General features: G+C 45.9%; 1 protein-coding gene across 5 annotated transcripts in view; it reads left to right on the top strand.

The window, feature by feature from the left end:
• The window catches only part of LOC138250560 (uncharacterized), a 454,823-nt gene that overhangs the window by 325,144 nt on the left and 115,558 nt on the right, over positions 1-14,121 (top strand). The window contains exon 7 of one of the 5 annotated variants that reach the window (XR_011194981.1): positions 1,542-1,870. The exons of 2 other annotated variants lie outside the window; for them this stretch is intronic. Coding sequence is in view for 1 of the 3 variants with exons in the window: in XM_069205560.1 (XP_069061661.1) it covers positions 1,471-1,474 (4 nt within the window). In the remaining 2 variants the exon portion in view is untranslated. Of the gene's footprint in view, positions 1-1,470; positions 1,871-14,121 lie in introns of those variants that run through there. 2 more of the 5 variants (XR_011194982.1, XM_069205560.1) reach the window with 2 other exon arrangements.

Below are 14,121 nucleotides of genomic sequence, written 5' to 3' on the forward strand. Positions count from 1 at the left end.
ATGTATGCGTCACAGTGGTAGAAATGTAACAAAGAGAAGACTGAGAGGGAAGCTGGAAAAAGGCTTTTAACTTCTGAAGTACCTTCGAAGATTCAAATTCAAAGCGGATGATTCATGAAAATGACCAAGACCCCACAGGGATCAGTTTGCAGCTCCTAGACTGTAGACATGATCTGATCCTTTGAGAGAGGGCTGTCTGATGTGGAGCGGTCAAGAAGGATTGAATTGTTACCATGGAAAGCAATCCAGCATGCTTTTGAAGAAGAAAAATAGGTTTCATAGTGCTCTAATAGCTCAACAAAACCAGGCTGCACCTAACAAGAATATGGGATTTCCGGATAAAACTTTACATCTGTAAATAAGGAGGTGTATCTGAGCCAGTCTTTGTAGACAGCTACTCAGGCCATTTAAGGAGCCTAGAGAAAGATGATTATCATAAAATCATGGCTTGGATTCAGGAAACTCAAAATTGCAAGTGGCTGCTATTGGAAATTATTTTTGCAAGGGTCCGATCCTGCACATACTAATTATTATTGTAGAAACAGCCAGAAGCCAGAGAAATGAAATCCAGATTGATTTTGCGCCCTTTCTGAGCAATGTCTGCAAGCTAACCATTAGTCAGCAAGCACAGAAACACGCTAGACTATTACAAATCGACCAGCCATCATTCTTTTTGTACAGTGAATACCCCCTGAGTCCTCAACTCTCCACAATGTACGGTGCAATGAAAGGATCCCGGAGTCAGTTAAAGGTTCTCTTTTGAGGGCCTTCCTTAGACTTGTTTGTCAGCATTATGTAAGCAAACCATTTCCCATCTCATACGCTGACTAATATTCCTCCACTTTCTTGTGAGTATTCAATCAAGGTGCTGCAAGTTCTTTATTTTTTAGTGTCTGCTGGCTGTATTGTTTTTTACTTTTAAGGATAAAGTAGCGAAGTACCTCATTGGATGCAACTGCCGATTGTGCCCATTGTCTAGTGCAATGGCATATTTACCATTGAAAATGCATATGTATAGTCCCTTTTATTTGTTCCAGCAACGAATCAAATAACCAAATGACGAATTCAGTTAAAAAAATACAGGCAGTTTTTTCTGATCCTTGGTATATTTTGCATGACACTGTATTTTTGTAGTTTTTTTTTTCTGGTTAGGTTTTTTTGTTCATGTTAGTAAATCTGAACTAATACTATACATTGTTGATGTGAATTGTCTGCCATCCTCTTTATTTGAAAGGTTTTGTATACCTTGAGAATGTTAGACCAGACTATAGAAACAGAACACAACTGTGGTTGTATGTGGTCTAATTTGAGAACATAAGCCACACTCTGATGTGTCATAACAATAATGCTTTTTCAGTGCGTATTTTTGTGAGGTGCTAATTTTAGGATTGGAATATTTATATATGGGTTTGCAGACCTACCAGTAATTTTTATTGCAGGATTAATTATTTTTAGTTTATTTTTGTTCAGGTAGTCCATTCGTCTAGAAATGATATTCTGGGCAATTCTGACTAGTCCCGGTCCCCTTTCTCTTATTTGAGCTGCAGACCTGAGAAAATTTGGAATGCCCTCAGCTATCCAGCGAAGTAACATCTCACCATTGAGGGCCCTTTCCTCATCTGAATCCAGCAGATTAGAAAAGCTGCAAAGTTGAGGTCCTGAAGAACCCCCTCCGCAATCTGGCGACCACGCGGGAAATCACTGTAGAACCCCAGGCCCTGATCAGGAGATTGCTAATACAGCAGATGCAGGGGCCAGCAGATGCAGTGATCTTCTGAAAACACAATCTCCGCTATATAGAGGACAAACAACAATTCTCAATAGCAGCCCCCCTTCACCTCTCTGACCACAGGACTACTACACCTTAAAGGTACATACCTGATTAGTTTCTTTCATTTTTCTACTTGAATTTTTGTTGCTGTTTGTCGAACGATAAAATAAAACCACCCTTTCCCAGCATTAATGTTGATCAGCAATTACTGTTCCTGCAATATCAACATAAAACATCCCAGTATACTGAAAATGCAGTGATAAATGAGTGGAATGCTTAACTGTTGTTCCTAAAGAATGGCTCTTGGGTTTCTCATATAAGCACTGTATTTTTTTCATTGTCATGTATTGTTTTTACAAATGTCGAGCAATAACAGATCTGTCTCTACTACATTTAGAAATTGTCAACACATAGAGAACGAGGAAGAATACAAATAGGTCATCTGTTGTAGATCTAATCATTTAGGCACAATTTAGTTTTCAGTGCATTGCTGATTCTCAGCATCCTCCAAGAAAATCAAATATCGTTTAATTTGAAAGCCATCATGGTTGAATTATAATTCCTATAACAATGGGATTAGCCAACTCCTGTGCCATTAAGATTCATTTTACTGAAGAAAATAACTGAGATCATAGTCACATAGCCTAGGTATAGTGATTTTTATCACACTGCAGCGGTTTAAAATTATATTCTGGTTAACATACTTGGGGTCTGATTAAGAGTCTCGCGGTTTGACCACTGGGGCTGTGGCAGTAGCATCTTCCCCACGAGTTTGGCAGACCCAAGCGTGTCTGCCAAACTCGTAATCGCCCCTTAATCTGGAAAAACAGCATGGCATAATCCATACCTGCTGATCCGCCGAGTGGAATATGCCATTTACTACCATTGTAGGGTGGGGGATGGGGGGGACTCCATCATGGCTCCTTCGCACACTGAACATTAAGTATAAATTGCATTTTTTTTAACTCCAGTATTGGAACTTTCATAGATTCACATGCATGAATCATTCCCCATCTTCGAGATGGGAGTTCCCGGTGCAATACAAAAAAACATGCTCAATTGCTTATAAAGCTCTAAAAGCACTAGGACTCTAATTTAGAAACACATCAGTCGTTTTGTAAAAAAGGACCAAACTTAAACGACAACCAATCAGCTCACACCACCCTCTATAGAACCCTCCTGTGAGGAGCTGACTTCCCTCAGATTTTCCACTGCACGTCATGTTAAGGAGTTTCCCTTGAGCTCTGCTTAGTTTTTCACTCACAAATCCTTTCTGAGGAGATTTGGATTATTTCTCTTCAGGAGTTATTCAAGGTGGGTCAACCTCACTACCATGTCACTAACACCTAAGAAAGGGCTTTTTAGAGCCTGTGCTACCTGCATGAAGAAAAGACTGCATGTGGATTACCAGCATAAGGACTGCATATATTATCTCTACCCTAGCCATAAGCCTAGAGACTGTAAGGTATGTAGGACCTTTTCTACTAAAACACTAACAAACAAAGAAGATCGCCTTCTACTTTGGCTACAAAAACTGGAATGCAGAGACAATCCAGTTTCTGATGAGGACATTCCCTTTTCTTCTGTGTCTGTGATAAAAGCACATGTGAATTGACAAGCTGAAGTTTTTTCAGAAGAACCACCCAGCAAAGCTTTAAAAAAAAATCTGCTGAAGTTTCCTCAACAATTCATGGCCCTTCAAAGAGGATGAAATCTAAAGCTTCAGATTTAAAATAAAAAAAGAAGCCTGTCTCTGAGCCATCAACACCACCAGTCATGGTAAAACATACCTTCAGGAAGCCAATTTCTGCACTGTCGATGGGATCATCATCGACTGTAGCACCATTGACAGCTCATGCCTTAACGACGACATCCACCATCGTCACAATGTCTAGGTCAGTGGCAGCAACCTGCTCTTCGTCGACAGTCTGCTCATCCTCGTCGATGGCACACCCTATCTCTTTGCCGTCGCAACACTCTTCTTCAATGAGACCTACCTCGTCAGCACTGATACCGTTGACACTTCCGTCGACGGAACAACAACTGTCGACGGTATCGTCGACGACACTCCAACCATCGACGACGTCTCAACTGTTGATGCTTCCACTGTCGACGACGGCCGATCCGTCGACGGTACCTCCATTGACGATCATTCCGTCAACACCGTCGCCGGCATCTCACCTCTTGTCAACGATGAAGGTTATAGCAAAAGTACAGAGACCATGTGCCTTGCTTCTGTTCTCGTCGACGAACAAATCTGCGCAAAGAAGGCTAAAGAAGTACCATTTGATGCCCTCACTAACATCTCCTAGCAAGGTTTCCAGTCTTTTACCTTCACATCTGTTAGATGAGGATCACTCGGAGGAAGATGGCATTTTTGGAGTGGCCAGTAGCACTTCCCAGCTACGGGTTAAATGCCAGGAATATTCAGATGACGATGGTTCATACTATGACCAAAGTTAATATGAGCAGCAACAGCCGGGGCTGGTAGGTCTTCCCCCCGGATTGGTTTCAGACTTGCAAGCAATGTTGGCAGATTTTAAAGAACGTTTTCCATGAAAGCCTTCATCTGTGCAACAACCAATACTTTCAGCTATGCCACCAACTCCCCAGTTGCAACAACCACATCATACACCTCCACCAAGGACACAACATTCTACACTTTCTACACCAATGCAGCAAGTTTCTTCTGATGAGAATGCGGAGGAAGGAGAAATACAGACTGGGAATTGATGAGTGGGATGATTATATCATACCAGCGCCTGTATCTCCTACGACACCTGTTGTGGAGTCTTCACCTGATGACATCAGTGGCTTTCATAACTTACTTGAGCAAGCAGCCACACGGTTTGATCTTCCTATGCCTGCAACTCAGCAGGATTGCTTCCTTTACGATTTTAAAGAGCCCCACAGAAAAACGGTCAGGGCTATACCAGTAATAGATGATGTGTGGAGCCAGGGCTTGAAGATCATGCAGAATCGGGCAACGGTCCCTGCGGTGCTGCCGAGGCTGGACAGAAAATATAAGCCCACTGATGATGCTCCTGCTTGCCTCTCAGGCCATCTGAAACCAGACTCTGTAATTTCACAAGCTGCCCAATGACGCTAGAAACCCCTCCACACTGTTGACAACACCCCCAGATAAAGAGGGGAGACGCTTAGATAACATCGGCAAGCGTTTTTCCTCAGTGTCTGCTATTGTGGAAAGGGCGGCCAATTCCCTTGCTCTGCTTGGTAGATATGATCAGCAGCTCTGGTCAGACATGTCCCAATCCTTAGAAGAGCTTTCGAAGAGTGCCAAATCAGAAGCAAAAACGGTGCTCATGGAAGGCGAACGATCTTCAGCAGAGATCATTGATTATGCGCTTCATATTGCAGCCATGGGCTTTAGACTACTTGCTGGATCAGCTGTCTTGAAGCGTCAGGGTTGGCTCAAAGCCACTAACTTTCGCCCCGAGGTGCAGACAAAGATTTTGGATCTTCCCTATCATGGGGAGGTGCTTTTTGGGAAGCATGTTGACGACGCTCTTCAGACTATAAAGTCTTATACGGAGACGGCAAGATCATTGGGCACTCTACAGTATAGAAAAGTGCCCTTTCGAGGAGGCAGAGGTCAGCCTTCTTTTCGTGAAGGATACCAGCACTATAAGTATCCATCCTACTCCTCCACATTCCAACCTTCTAGGCCACAATATCAACCGAGGCAACCGCCTCCCGCGGCTTACTCCAGGCTCTACCACAAGACCAAGTCAGGGTGGCAATCTAAACAGTCTGCACGTAGTCAATGACTGCCTACCATCAGTTCCTCCTCACTCCTCTCCTACAATTTTCCATGGGATCTTAAAAAATCATTTCCAACACTGGCGGCAAATAACGAATGACAAGAGGGTGCTGGATGTAATTCGATTTGGGCACCTGTTGGAATTCTTTCAGATTCCTCCATTAATGCCTCCATCCCAGTCCCGATAAAAACATCTTCGTCTGCTCCGCTTAGAGTTAGCGCCCATGCTAAATAAAGGGGCCATAGAGGCCCGTTACATATTCCCAGAGAGGGTAGGGTTTCTACTCCTGTTTCTTTCTCATTTGTAAGAAATCTTGCTTATGGAGGCCAATCCTGGACTTGCGGGAGTTGAACAAGTACCTCAAGAAACAAACATTTCGGAAGGTCAGCCTGCAAGTAGTCCTCCAGCTTCTAAACAGAGCAGACTGTATGGCGTCTCTAGATCTTTAAGATGCGTGCTTCATATTTCCATTCATCCACTGCACAGGACGTACATGAGTTTTGTGGTCGGTGGCAAACACTTCCAGTTCAAGATCTCCCCTTCGGACTTCGTTCAGCGCCGCAAATCTTCACCAAATGCAGCCTACCTAAGAAGAAAGAAGCACCAGGTTTTTCCTTATGTAGATGACTGGTTAGTGAAAGCTCCAGATGTCCAGTCAGCACTAAAGTCAGTCAGCGCAACTCTGCGCCTTTTCTGAGACTTAGGCCTTGCTCTAAACATGGAAAATCCTCCCTTCAACCTTCGACTCGGTTAGCCTTCCTAGGGGCTATATTAGATACGCATCAGGCCAAAGCCTATCCAACGCTGGACAGACAAGCCAAGTTAATCTCCATAGTGAAGCGATTCCAAAGAAAAAGGTGTCTTTCAGTTCGTCAGTACAAGTCCTTACTGGGCATGATGTCGTCATGCATAAACTTCATTCCCTACTGTCAGCTGCGCATGCGTCCCATTCAAGAGGAGCTGGACAAACATTAGTCGCAGGCGCAAGGATCCTTCAAGGACACAGTCCTCATAACACCGCACATTCTCTCAATTGGTGGACAATTCCCCAAAACATTTCAAAAGGTCTCACGTTCTTGCCACAGATTCCTCCAATGATCGTGACGACGGACGCATCACTCGCCGGATGGGGTGCATGCCTGCAAGACCTTCGGGTCAGCGGCAAATGGCCCCCATCTCACCATCTTTTTCACATAAACCTCCTAAAGCGGTCTATTATGCCTTGCAAGCTTTCCTTCCGAGGATTCGCGGGTCAACAGTGCTTGTCAGAACGTACAATACCACCACAATGCACTACCTCAACAAGCAAGGAGGAACGTGTTCCCAACTGCTCTCTTGAGAGGCGCAGACCATCTGGAAATGGTGCATTCACCACTCAGTCCACATAAGAGCGAAACATGTCGCAGGCCTACAGAGTACTATCACGGATTTGTTGAGCAGGGAGTGGGAATTAGACCAGCAGACATTAGATGGAATATTCGACCAGTGGGGAAAACCGAATCTGGATCTATTTGCATCCTCCCAGAACACCAAATGCCAACATTATGCAAGTTGGCATCACAAACAGGGATCATGGGGGGATGCATTTTCGATCGCATGGTCAGGAATCTATGCATGTGCCTTTCCTCTGATCCCTATGCCTCATAAGGGTGATCAGGAAGATGAAGTCGGAACCCTGCCAGATGATCCTAATTGCTACTGCGTGGCCGCGTCAACCATGGCACACAGAGTTACTTCTCCTGTCTGCTCGTCCACCCATCAGGATCAGACCAATTCCAGATCTGCTTGCCATCAACTGGGGACAAGTAAGGCACCCGGATCCCAAGTGTCTGAATTTGTGGGCATGGCTCCCGAATTGAAAGAATTCGGCCATTTAGACCTACCAGCTGAGTGCAGGGAAGTGGTAGCTAAGGCATGGGCGGCTATCACCATTAAGTCATACCTCCTAAAGTGGAAGCAATTTTGTTTGTGGTGTGGAACCCATAATGTGCATCCTCTCTTCTCTGCTACAGAGGCAGTGTTGCCGTAGTTCTTGCAGCTGGCACGGTCTGGTCTTGCCCATTCGTCAGTTAGAGTCCATTTGGGAGATATTTTCCGATACAGAAGGAAGACAGGTTAACTGTCCCTATGTTCTCTAAGATTAGTCAAGCAATTCTTAAACGGTCCCTTCAGATCCTTTCCTCCAGTAAAACATCCACCTCCAGCATGGCATCTTAATATCGTCCTTGGCCAGCTCATGAAGGAGCCCTTTGAGTCTATCCACAGGGCAGACATCAAGTACCTCACTTGGAAGGTGGCTCTCCTTCTCGCCCTCACTTTGGCATGAAGAGTTAGTGAAATCCAAGCTTTCATAATACAAAAACCTTTTTTGCAATTTAAAAAAGATAGTGATTCTACGCACCAATCCCAAATTCATTCCCAAGGTGCCTTCAGAATTCCATATCAATGAACCAGTGGTGGTAAAATCCTTTTTCCCGAACCCTCAGACGAATGCAGAGAGGACCCTGCATTCACTCGATCTTAAGAGGTGCATAAAATTCTATCTGGTCAGAACAAAGTCATTCGGAAAGTCCAATCAGTTATTCATAGCTTTCAGTGCCGCATGGAAAGGACACTCAGTGACGAAACAGACTATCTCCCGATGGATTAAGGACGCAATCATCTTCTGCCATCAAAGGGCTGGTAGACCATTGCAAACAAAGGTGAGAGCGCACTCTACCAGAGCTATATCTACGCCCTATACACTGTTGGCAGGTGTGTCGATTCAAGACATTTGTTGTGCTGCGACACCTTCATGCACCACTACTTCTTGAACACAGAGTCTCTTTGGGATGCAGCTGTCGGGCAGGCAGTCCTTAGAAACCTGTTCCAATGAAGGAGAGCTAAATGTTTCCTTTCCCTCCATCTGCTTATTCTGTATTATCTCACATTTTCTTTAAAAGTAATTATTTTCTACTCCTCAGTCTGTAGATCATAAAGAAAGTTTATGTGCATATCGTCTTGCCCGTTCGCATTTCAGAGTGCTATGTTAATATATGCATGTCGAAAATGTTTTGTTCACTGCTTTCTATTCTGATTCAAGCATGTCAATCTATGAAAGTTCCAATAATGGAGTAAGAAATACGTTATTTACCTGTAACTGTAGTTCTCCAGTGTTGGAAACTTTCATAGATTCACATGTCACCCACCCACCTCCCCTGGGGGGGCTTACCTTCATTCCCTCAGTACTAGCTGTATTGCTACACTTGTGCTTGGAAAATCTGAAGGAAGTCAGCTCCTCACAGGAGGGTTCTAGAGGGTGGTGTGAGCTGATTGGTTATCTTTTAAGTTTGGTACTTTTTTACAAAACGACTGTGATATGTTTCTAAAGTTAGAGGCCTAGTGCTTTTAGAGCCTTATATGCAATTGAGCATGTTTTTTTGTATTGCACTGGGAATCTATGAACGTTTTCAATACTGGAGAACTACAGTTACAGGTAAGTAAGTAACTTATTTCATACTATTCACATCTGCATTCCACAGTATCTTTGTCACAATTGCTTAGATGCACATTCTATTGAAAAATTGTTATTTTCCCACAACGATTGACCCCGTGGACAGATTTGCACTAAATTTGGCAGGTAACCAGGTCAGTCAGCTGATGTCAAGTTTGCCACTTCTTGCGGAAATCTGTATTGGGGAAAAGGTTAAGGTAGGTGAAAGGGTAAAAAAAAAAAAAAAAAAGTAAGCCATTTCCCATTTAAGCTTCTATAGGAAATTTTGCTCGCAACTATATCCCGAACAGCTGAACGTAGTTACACCAAATTAGTCACGCAAGTAAAAGTTTACTTGGAATTTGTTTTTATTGGATTGTTGGAAATCAGTAATGTGTTTTTTGAGATACTAGCATTTTAAAAGTTGCAGGCCGGGCTTTAAAGGATTAACACTTTAGTATAGCTCTGAAGTTTTAACTCACGAGTTATGATTCCCATCTGGCAAATTGTTAAAGTGTGGTTGGCTGAATAAGGGCTCTGAAATTTTTTCCTGCCATCTTGAAATTTTAGCGTCAGCCCTGACTCTAGAGGTTTGTACTGTGCAAAAAATATTTTCAGAGCCAGGGGATCATCCTCACAGGTACCCGACTGCCAGAGTGCTAAGGGAAATCCCAGAGACGTAAAAAACGTACATACCACCATGAAAAGACACCATAATCAGCACATGCCTCATCACTGAACATTTAAGAGTCACAAGAGCGGCCATTTTGGGTGCCTAAATTGTTCACCATTTTGTGTTCAACTGTTGAATCACTTCTAACCCAGTAGTTTTAGGGTGATATTAAAAAAAAAAAACACACACACACTTTAGCACGTGTCTAACCACATGCAAAGACCAAGCCCTTGCACCAAATGCCTTCTACAAGCCAAGCCCTGGACCCAACCCACACTACATACAGTCGAAGATTGTGCATAGTGGGGGTTGGCTTACGGCAGTTTGTTTAGTTTGTGTTTTTGGCTTGACTGCAGGCCTTTGCGGACTGGTGTAAATGTTGGTTACTTTTGGCATGTTGGATGCATGGCTTGGCATTTAGCCACCCGTGAAATACTCTGGTTTCATGATTGCTAACCCTGGTGGCTCAGGTGCACAGGTCATTCGTTTACATTTCAAACATTCTGCGCTGAAAAGCCAGAAAAACATCTGAGTAGGGAATTGGTGTTTAACCCCTTCCCCGCCACGGACGTAATGGTTACGTCCATGGCAGCGCCCATGTGGCGCCATGGACGTAACCATTACGTCCTGAATGCTGCCCTCGGGAGAAGCGCTAGCGCTCCTCCCGAGGGCCGCCCCCCCACCCCCCTAGGTCAGGGCTGACAGGGGAATCCCTTCCCCTTGGGGGCAGATTGGCCGATTGTAGGTCAATCTGCCCCCAAGGGGGGCAGAAACCACTAGGCACCAGGGATCTTTTTTTTGCGCCGTCACGCAAGGGGAGCGACCTTGTAGGCAAGGGTCGCTCCCCGGGGGGGTGAGGGGGGCAAATTTTTTTTAGGCCATTTCTGCCCCCCCTGGGGGCAGATCGGCCTATTGGTATTAGGCCGATCTGCCCACAGGGGGGGGCAGAAACCTCTAGGCGCCTGGGCAAATAGTTTTTTTGTGTTTTTTTTTTTTTTGTTTGTTTGTTTTTTTAGAGATGGGGAGCGACTCATTAGGCAAGGGTCGCTCCCCTGGGGGGCAAATTGTATTTAGACCATTTCTGCCCCCTTTGGGGGCAGATTGGCCGATTGTAGGTCAATCTGCCGAAACCACTAGGCACCAGGGATCTTTTTTTTGCGCCGTCACGCAAGGGGAGCGACCTTGCAGGCAAGGGTCACTCCCCGGGGGGGGTGGGGGGGCAAATTTATTTTAGGCCATTTCTGCCCCCCTGGGGGCAGATCGGCCTATTGGTATTAGGCCGATCTGCCCCCGGGGGGGGGGGCAGAAACCTTTAGGCGCCAGGGCACATTTTTTTTTGTGCGTTTTTTTTTTGGGTTTGTTTGTTTTTTTAGAGATGGGGAGCGACGCATTAGGCAAGGGTCGCTCCCCTGGGGGGCAAATTGTATTTAGACCATTTCTGCCCCCCTTGGGGGCAGATTGGCCGATTGTAGGTCAACCTGCCCCCAAGGGGGGCAGAAACCACTAGGCACCAGGGATCTTTTTTTTGCGCAGTCACGCAAGGGGAGCGACCTTGCAGGCAAGGGTCGCTCCCTGGGGGGGGGGGTGGGGGGTCAAATTTATTTTAGGCCATTTCTGCCCCCCCTGGGGGCAGATCGGCCTATTGGTATTAGGCCGATCTGCCCCCAGGGGGGGGCAGAAACCTCTAGGCGCCAGGGCAAATTGTTTTTTTTGTGGTTTTTTTTTGTTTGTTTGTTTGTTTTTGTAGAGATGGGGAGCGACCCATTAGGCAAGGGTCGCTCCCCTGGGGGGCAAATTGTATTTAGACCATTTCTGCCCCCCTTGGGGGCAGATTGGCCGATTGTAGGTCAATCTGCCCCCAAGGGGGGCAGAAACCACTAGGCACCGGGGATTTTTTTTTTGGCACCAATGTCACGCAAGGGGGGGGGGCGACCCCATAGGCAAGGGTCGCTCCCGGGGGGGCAGGGGGGTTGGGGGGTGGGGGACAAATTTATTTTAGGCCATTTCTGCCCCCCCCCTGGGCCCGGCTGAGCTAGAGGCCAAAATCCACAGGTAGGCACTGTTTTCTATGAAAAAATGTGATGTGTCCACGTTGTGTTTTGGGCCATTTCCTGTCGCGGGCGCTAGGCCTACCCACACCAGTGAGGTATCATTTTTATCGGGAGACTTGGGGGAACGCTAGGTGGAAGGAAATTTGTGGCTCCTCTCAGATTCCAGAACTTTCTGTCACTGAAATGTGAGGAAAACATGTTTTTTTAGCCAAAATTTGAGGTTTGCAAAGGATTCTGGGTAACAGAACCTGGTCAGAGCCCCACAATTCACCCCATCTTGGATTCCCCTGGGTTTCTAGTTTTCAAAATTGCGCGGGTTTGCTAGGTTTCCCTAGGTGCCGGCTGAGCTAGAGGCCAAAATCCACAGGTAGGCCCTGTTTTCTATGAAAAAATGTGATGTGTCCAGGTTGTGTTTTGGGCCATTTCCTGTCGTGGGCGCTAGGCCTACCCACACAAGTGAGGTATCATTTTTATCGGGAGACTTGGGGGAACGCTGGGTGGAAGGAAATTTGTGGCTCCTCTTAGATTCCAGAACTTTCTGTCACCGAAATGTGAGGAACATGTGTTTTTTTTAGCCAAATTTTGAGGTTTGCAAAGGATTCTGGGTAACAGAACCTGGTCCGAGCCCCGCAAGTCACCCCTCCTTGGATTCCCCTAGGTCTCTAGTTTTCAGAAATGCACAGGTTTGGTAGGTTTCCCTAGGTGCCGGCTGAGCTAGACGCCAAAATCTACAGGTAGGCACTTCGCAAAAAACACCTCTGTTTTTTTCCAAAATTTAGGATGTGTCCACATTGCGCTTTGGGGTGTTTCCTGTCGCCGGCACTAGGCCTACCCACACAAGTGAGGTATCATTTTTATCGGGAGACTTGGGGGAACGCTGGGTGGAAGGAAATTTGTGGCTCCTCTCAGATTCCAGAACTTTCGGGCACAGAAATGTGAGGAACATGTGTTTTTTTTTAGCCAAATTTTGAGGTTTGCAAAGGATTCTGGGTAACAGAACCTGGTCCGAGCCCCGCAAGTCACCCCTCCTTGGATTCCCCTAGGTCTCTAGTTTTCAGAAATGCACAGGTTTGGTAGGTTTCCCTAGGTGCCGGCTGAGCTAGAGGCCAAAATCTACAGGTAGGCACTTCGCAAAAATCACCTCTGTTGTCTTCCAAAAATTTGGATGTGTTCACGTTGCGCTTTGGGGTGTTTCCTGTCGCCGGCACTAGGCCTACCCACACAAGTGAGGTATTATTTTTATCGGGAGACTTGGGGCAACGCTGGGTGGAAGGAAATTTGTGGCTCCTCTCAGATTCCAGAACTTTCGGGCACAGAAATGTGAGGAACATGTGTTTTGTTTTTTTTAGCCAAATTTTGAGGTTTGCAAAGGATTCTGGGTAACAGAACCTGGTCCGAGCCCCGCAAGTCACCCCTCCTTGGATTCCCCTAGGTCTCTAGTTTTCAGAAATGCACAGGTTTGGTAGGTTTCCCTAGGTGCCGGCTGAGCTAGAGGCCAAAATCTACCGGTAGGCACTTCGCAAAAAACACCTCTGTTTTTTTCCAAAATTTAGGATGTGTCCACGTTGCGCTTTGGGGTGTTTCCTGTCACCGGCACTAGGCCTACCCACACAAGTGAGGTATCATTTTTATCGGGAGACTTGGGGGAACGCTGGGTGGAAGGAAATTTGTGGCTCCTCTCAGATTCCAGAACTTTCGGGCACAGAAATGTGAGGAACATGTGTTTTTTTTAGCCAAATTTTGAGGTTTGCAAAGGATTCTGGGTAACAGAACCTGGTCCGAGCCCCGCAAGTCACCCCTCCTTGGATTCCCCTAGGTCTCTAGTTTTCAGAAATGCACAGGTTTGGTAGGTTTCCCTAGGTGCCGGCTGAGCTAGAGGCCAAAATCTACAGGTAGGCACTTCGCAAAAATCACCTCTGTTGTCTTCCAAAAATTTGGATGTGTTCACGTTGCGCTTTGGGGTGTTTCCTGTCGCGGGCGCTAGGCCTACCCACGCAAGTGAGGTATCATTTTTATCGGGAGACTTGGGGGAACGCTGGGTGGAAGGAAATTTGTAGCTCCTCTCAGATTCCAGAACTTTCTGCCACAGAAATGTGAGGAACATGTGTTTTTTTTTAGCCAAATTTTGAGGTTTGCAAAGGATTCTGGGTAACAGAACCTGGTCCGAGCCCCGCAAGTCACCCCTCCTTGGATTCCCCTAGGTCTCTAGTTTTCAGAAATGCACAGGTTTGGTAGGTTTCCCTAGGTGCCGGCTGAGCTAGAGGCCAAAATCTACAGGTAGGCACTTCGCAAAAATCACCTCTGTTGTCTTCCAAAAATTTGGATGTGTCCACGTTGCGCTTTGGGGTGTTTCCTGTCGCCGGCACTAGGCC

Source organism: Pleurodeles waltl, chromosome 8, assembly GCF_031143425.1.
Source record: "Pleurodeles waltl isolate 20211129_DDA chromosome 8, aPleWal1.hap1.20221129, whole genome shotgun sequence".
Classification (NCBI taxonomy): domain Eukaryota; kingdom Metazoa; phylum Chordata; class Amphibia; order Caudata; family Salamandridae; genus Pleurodeles; species Pleurodeles waltl.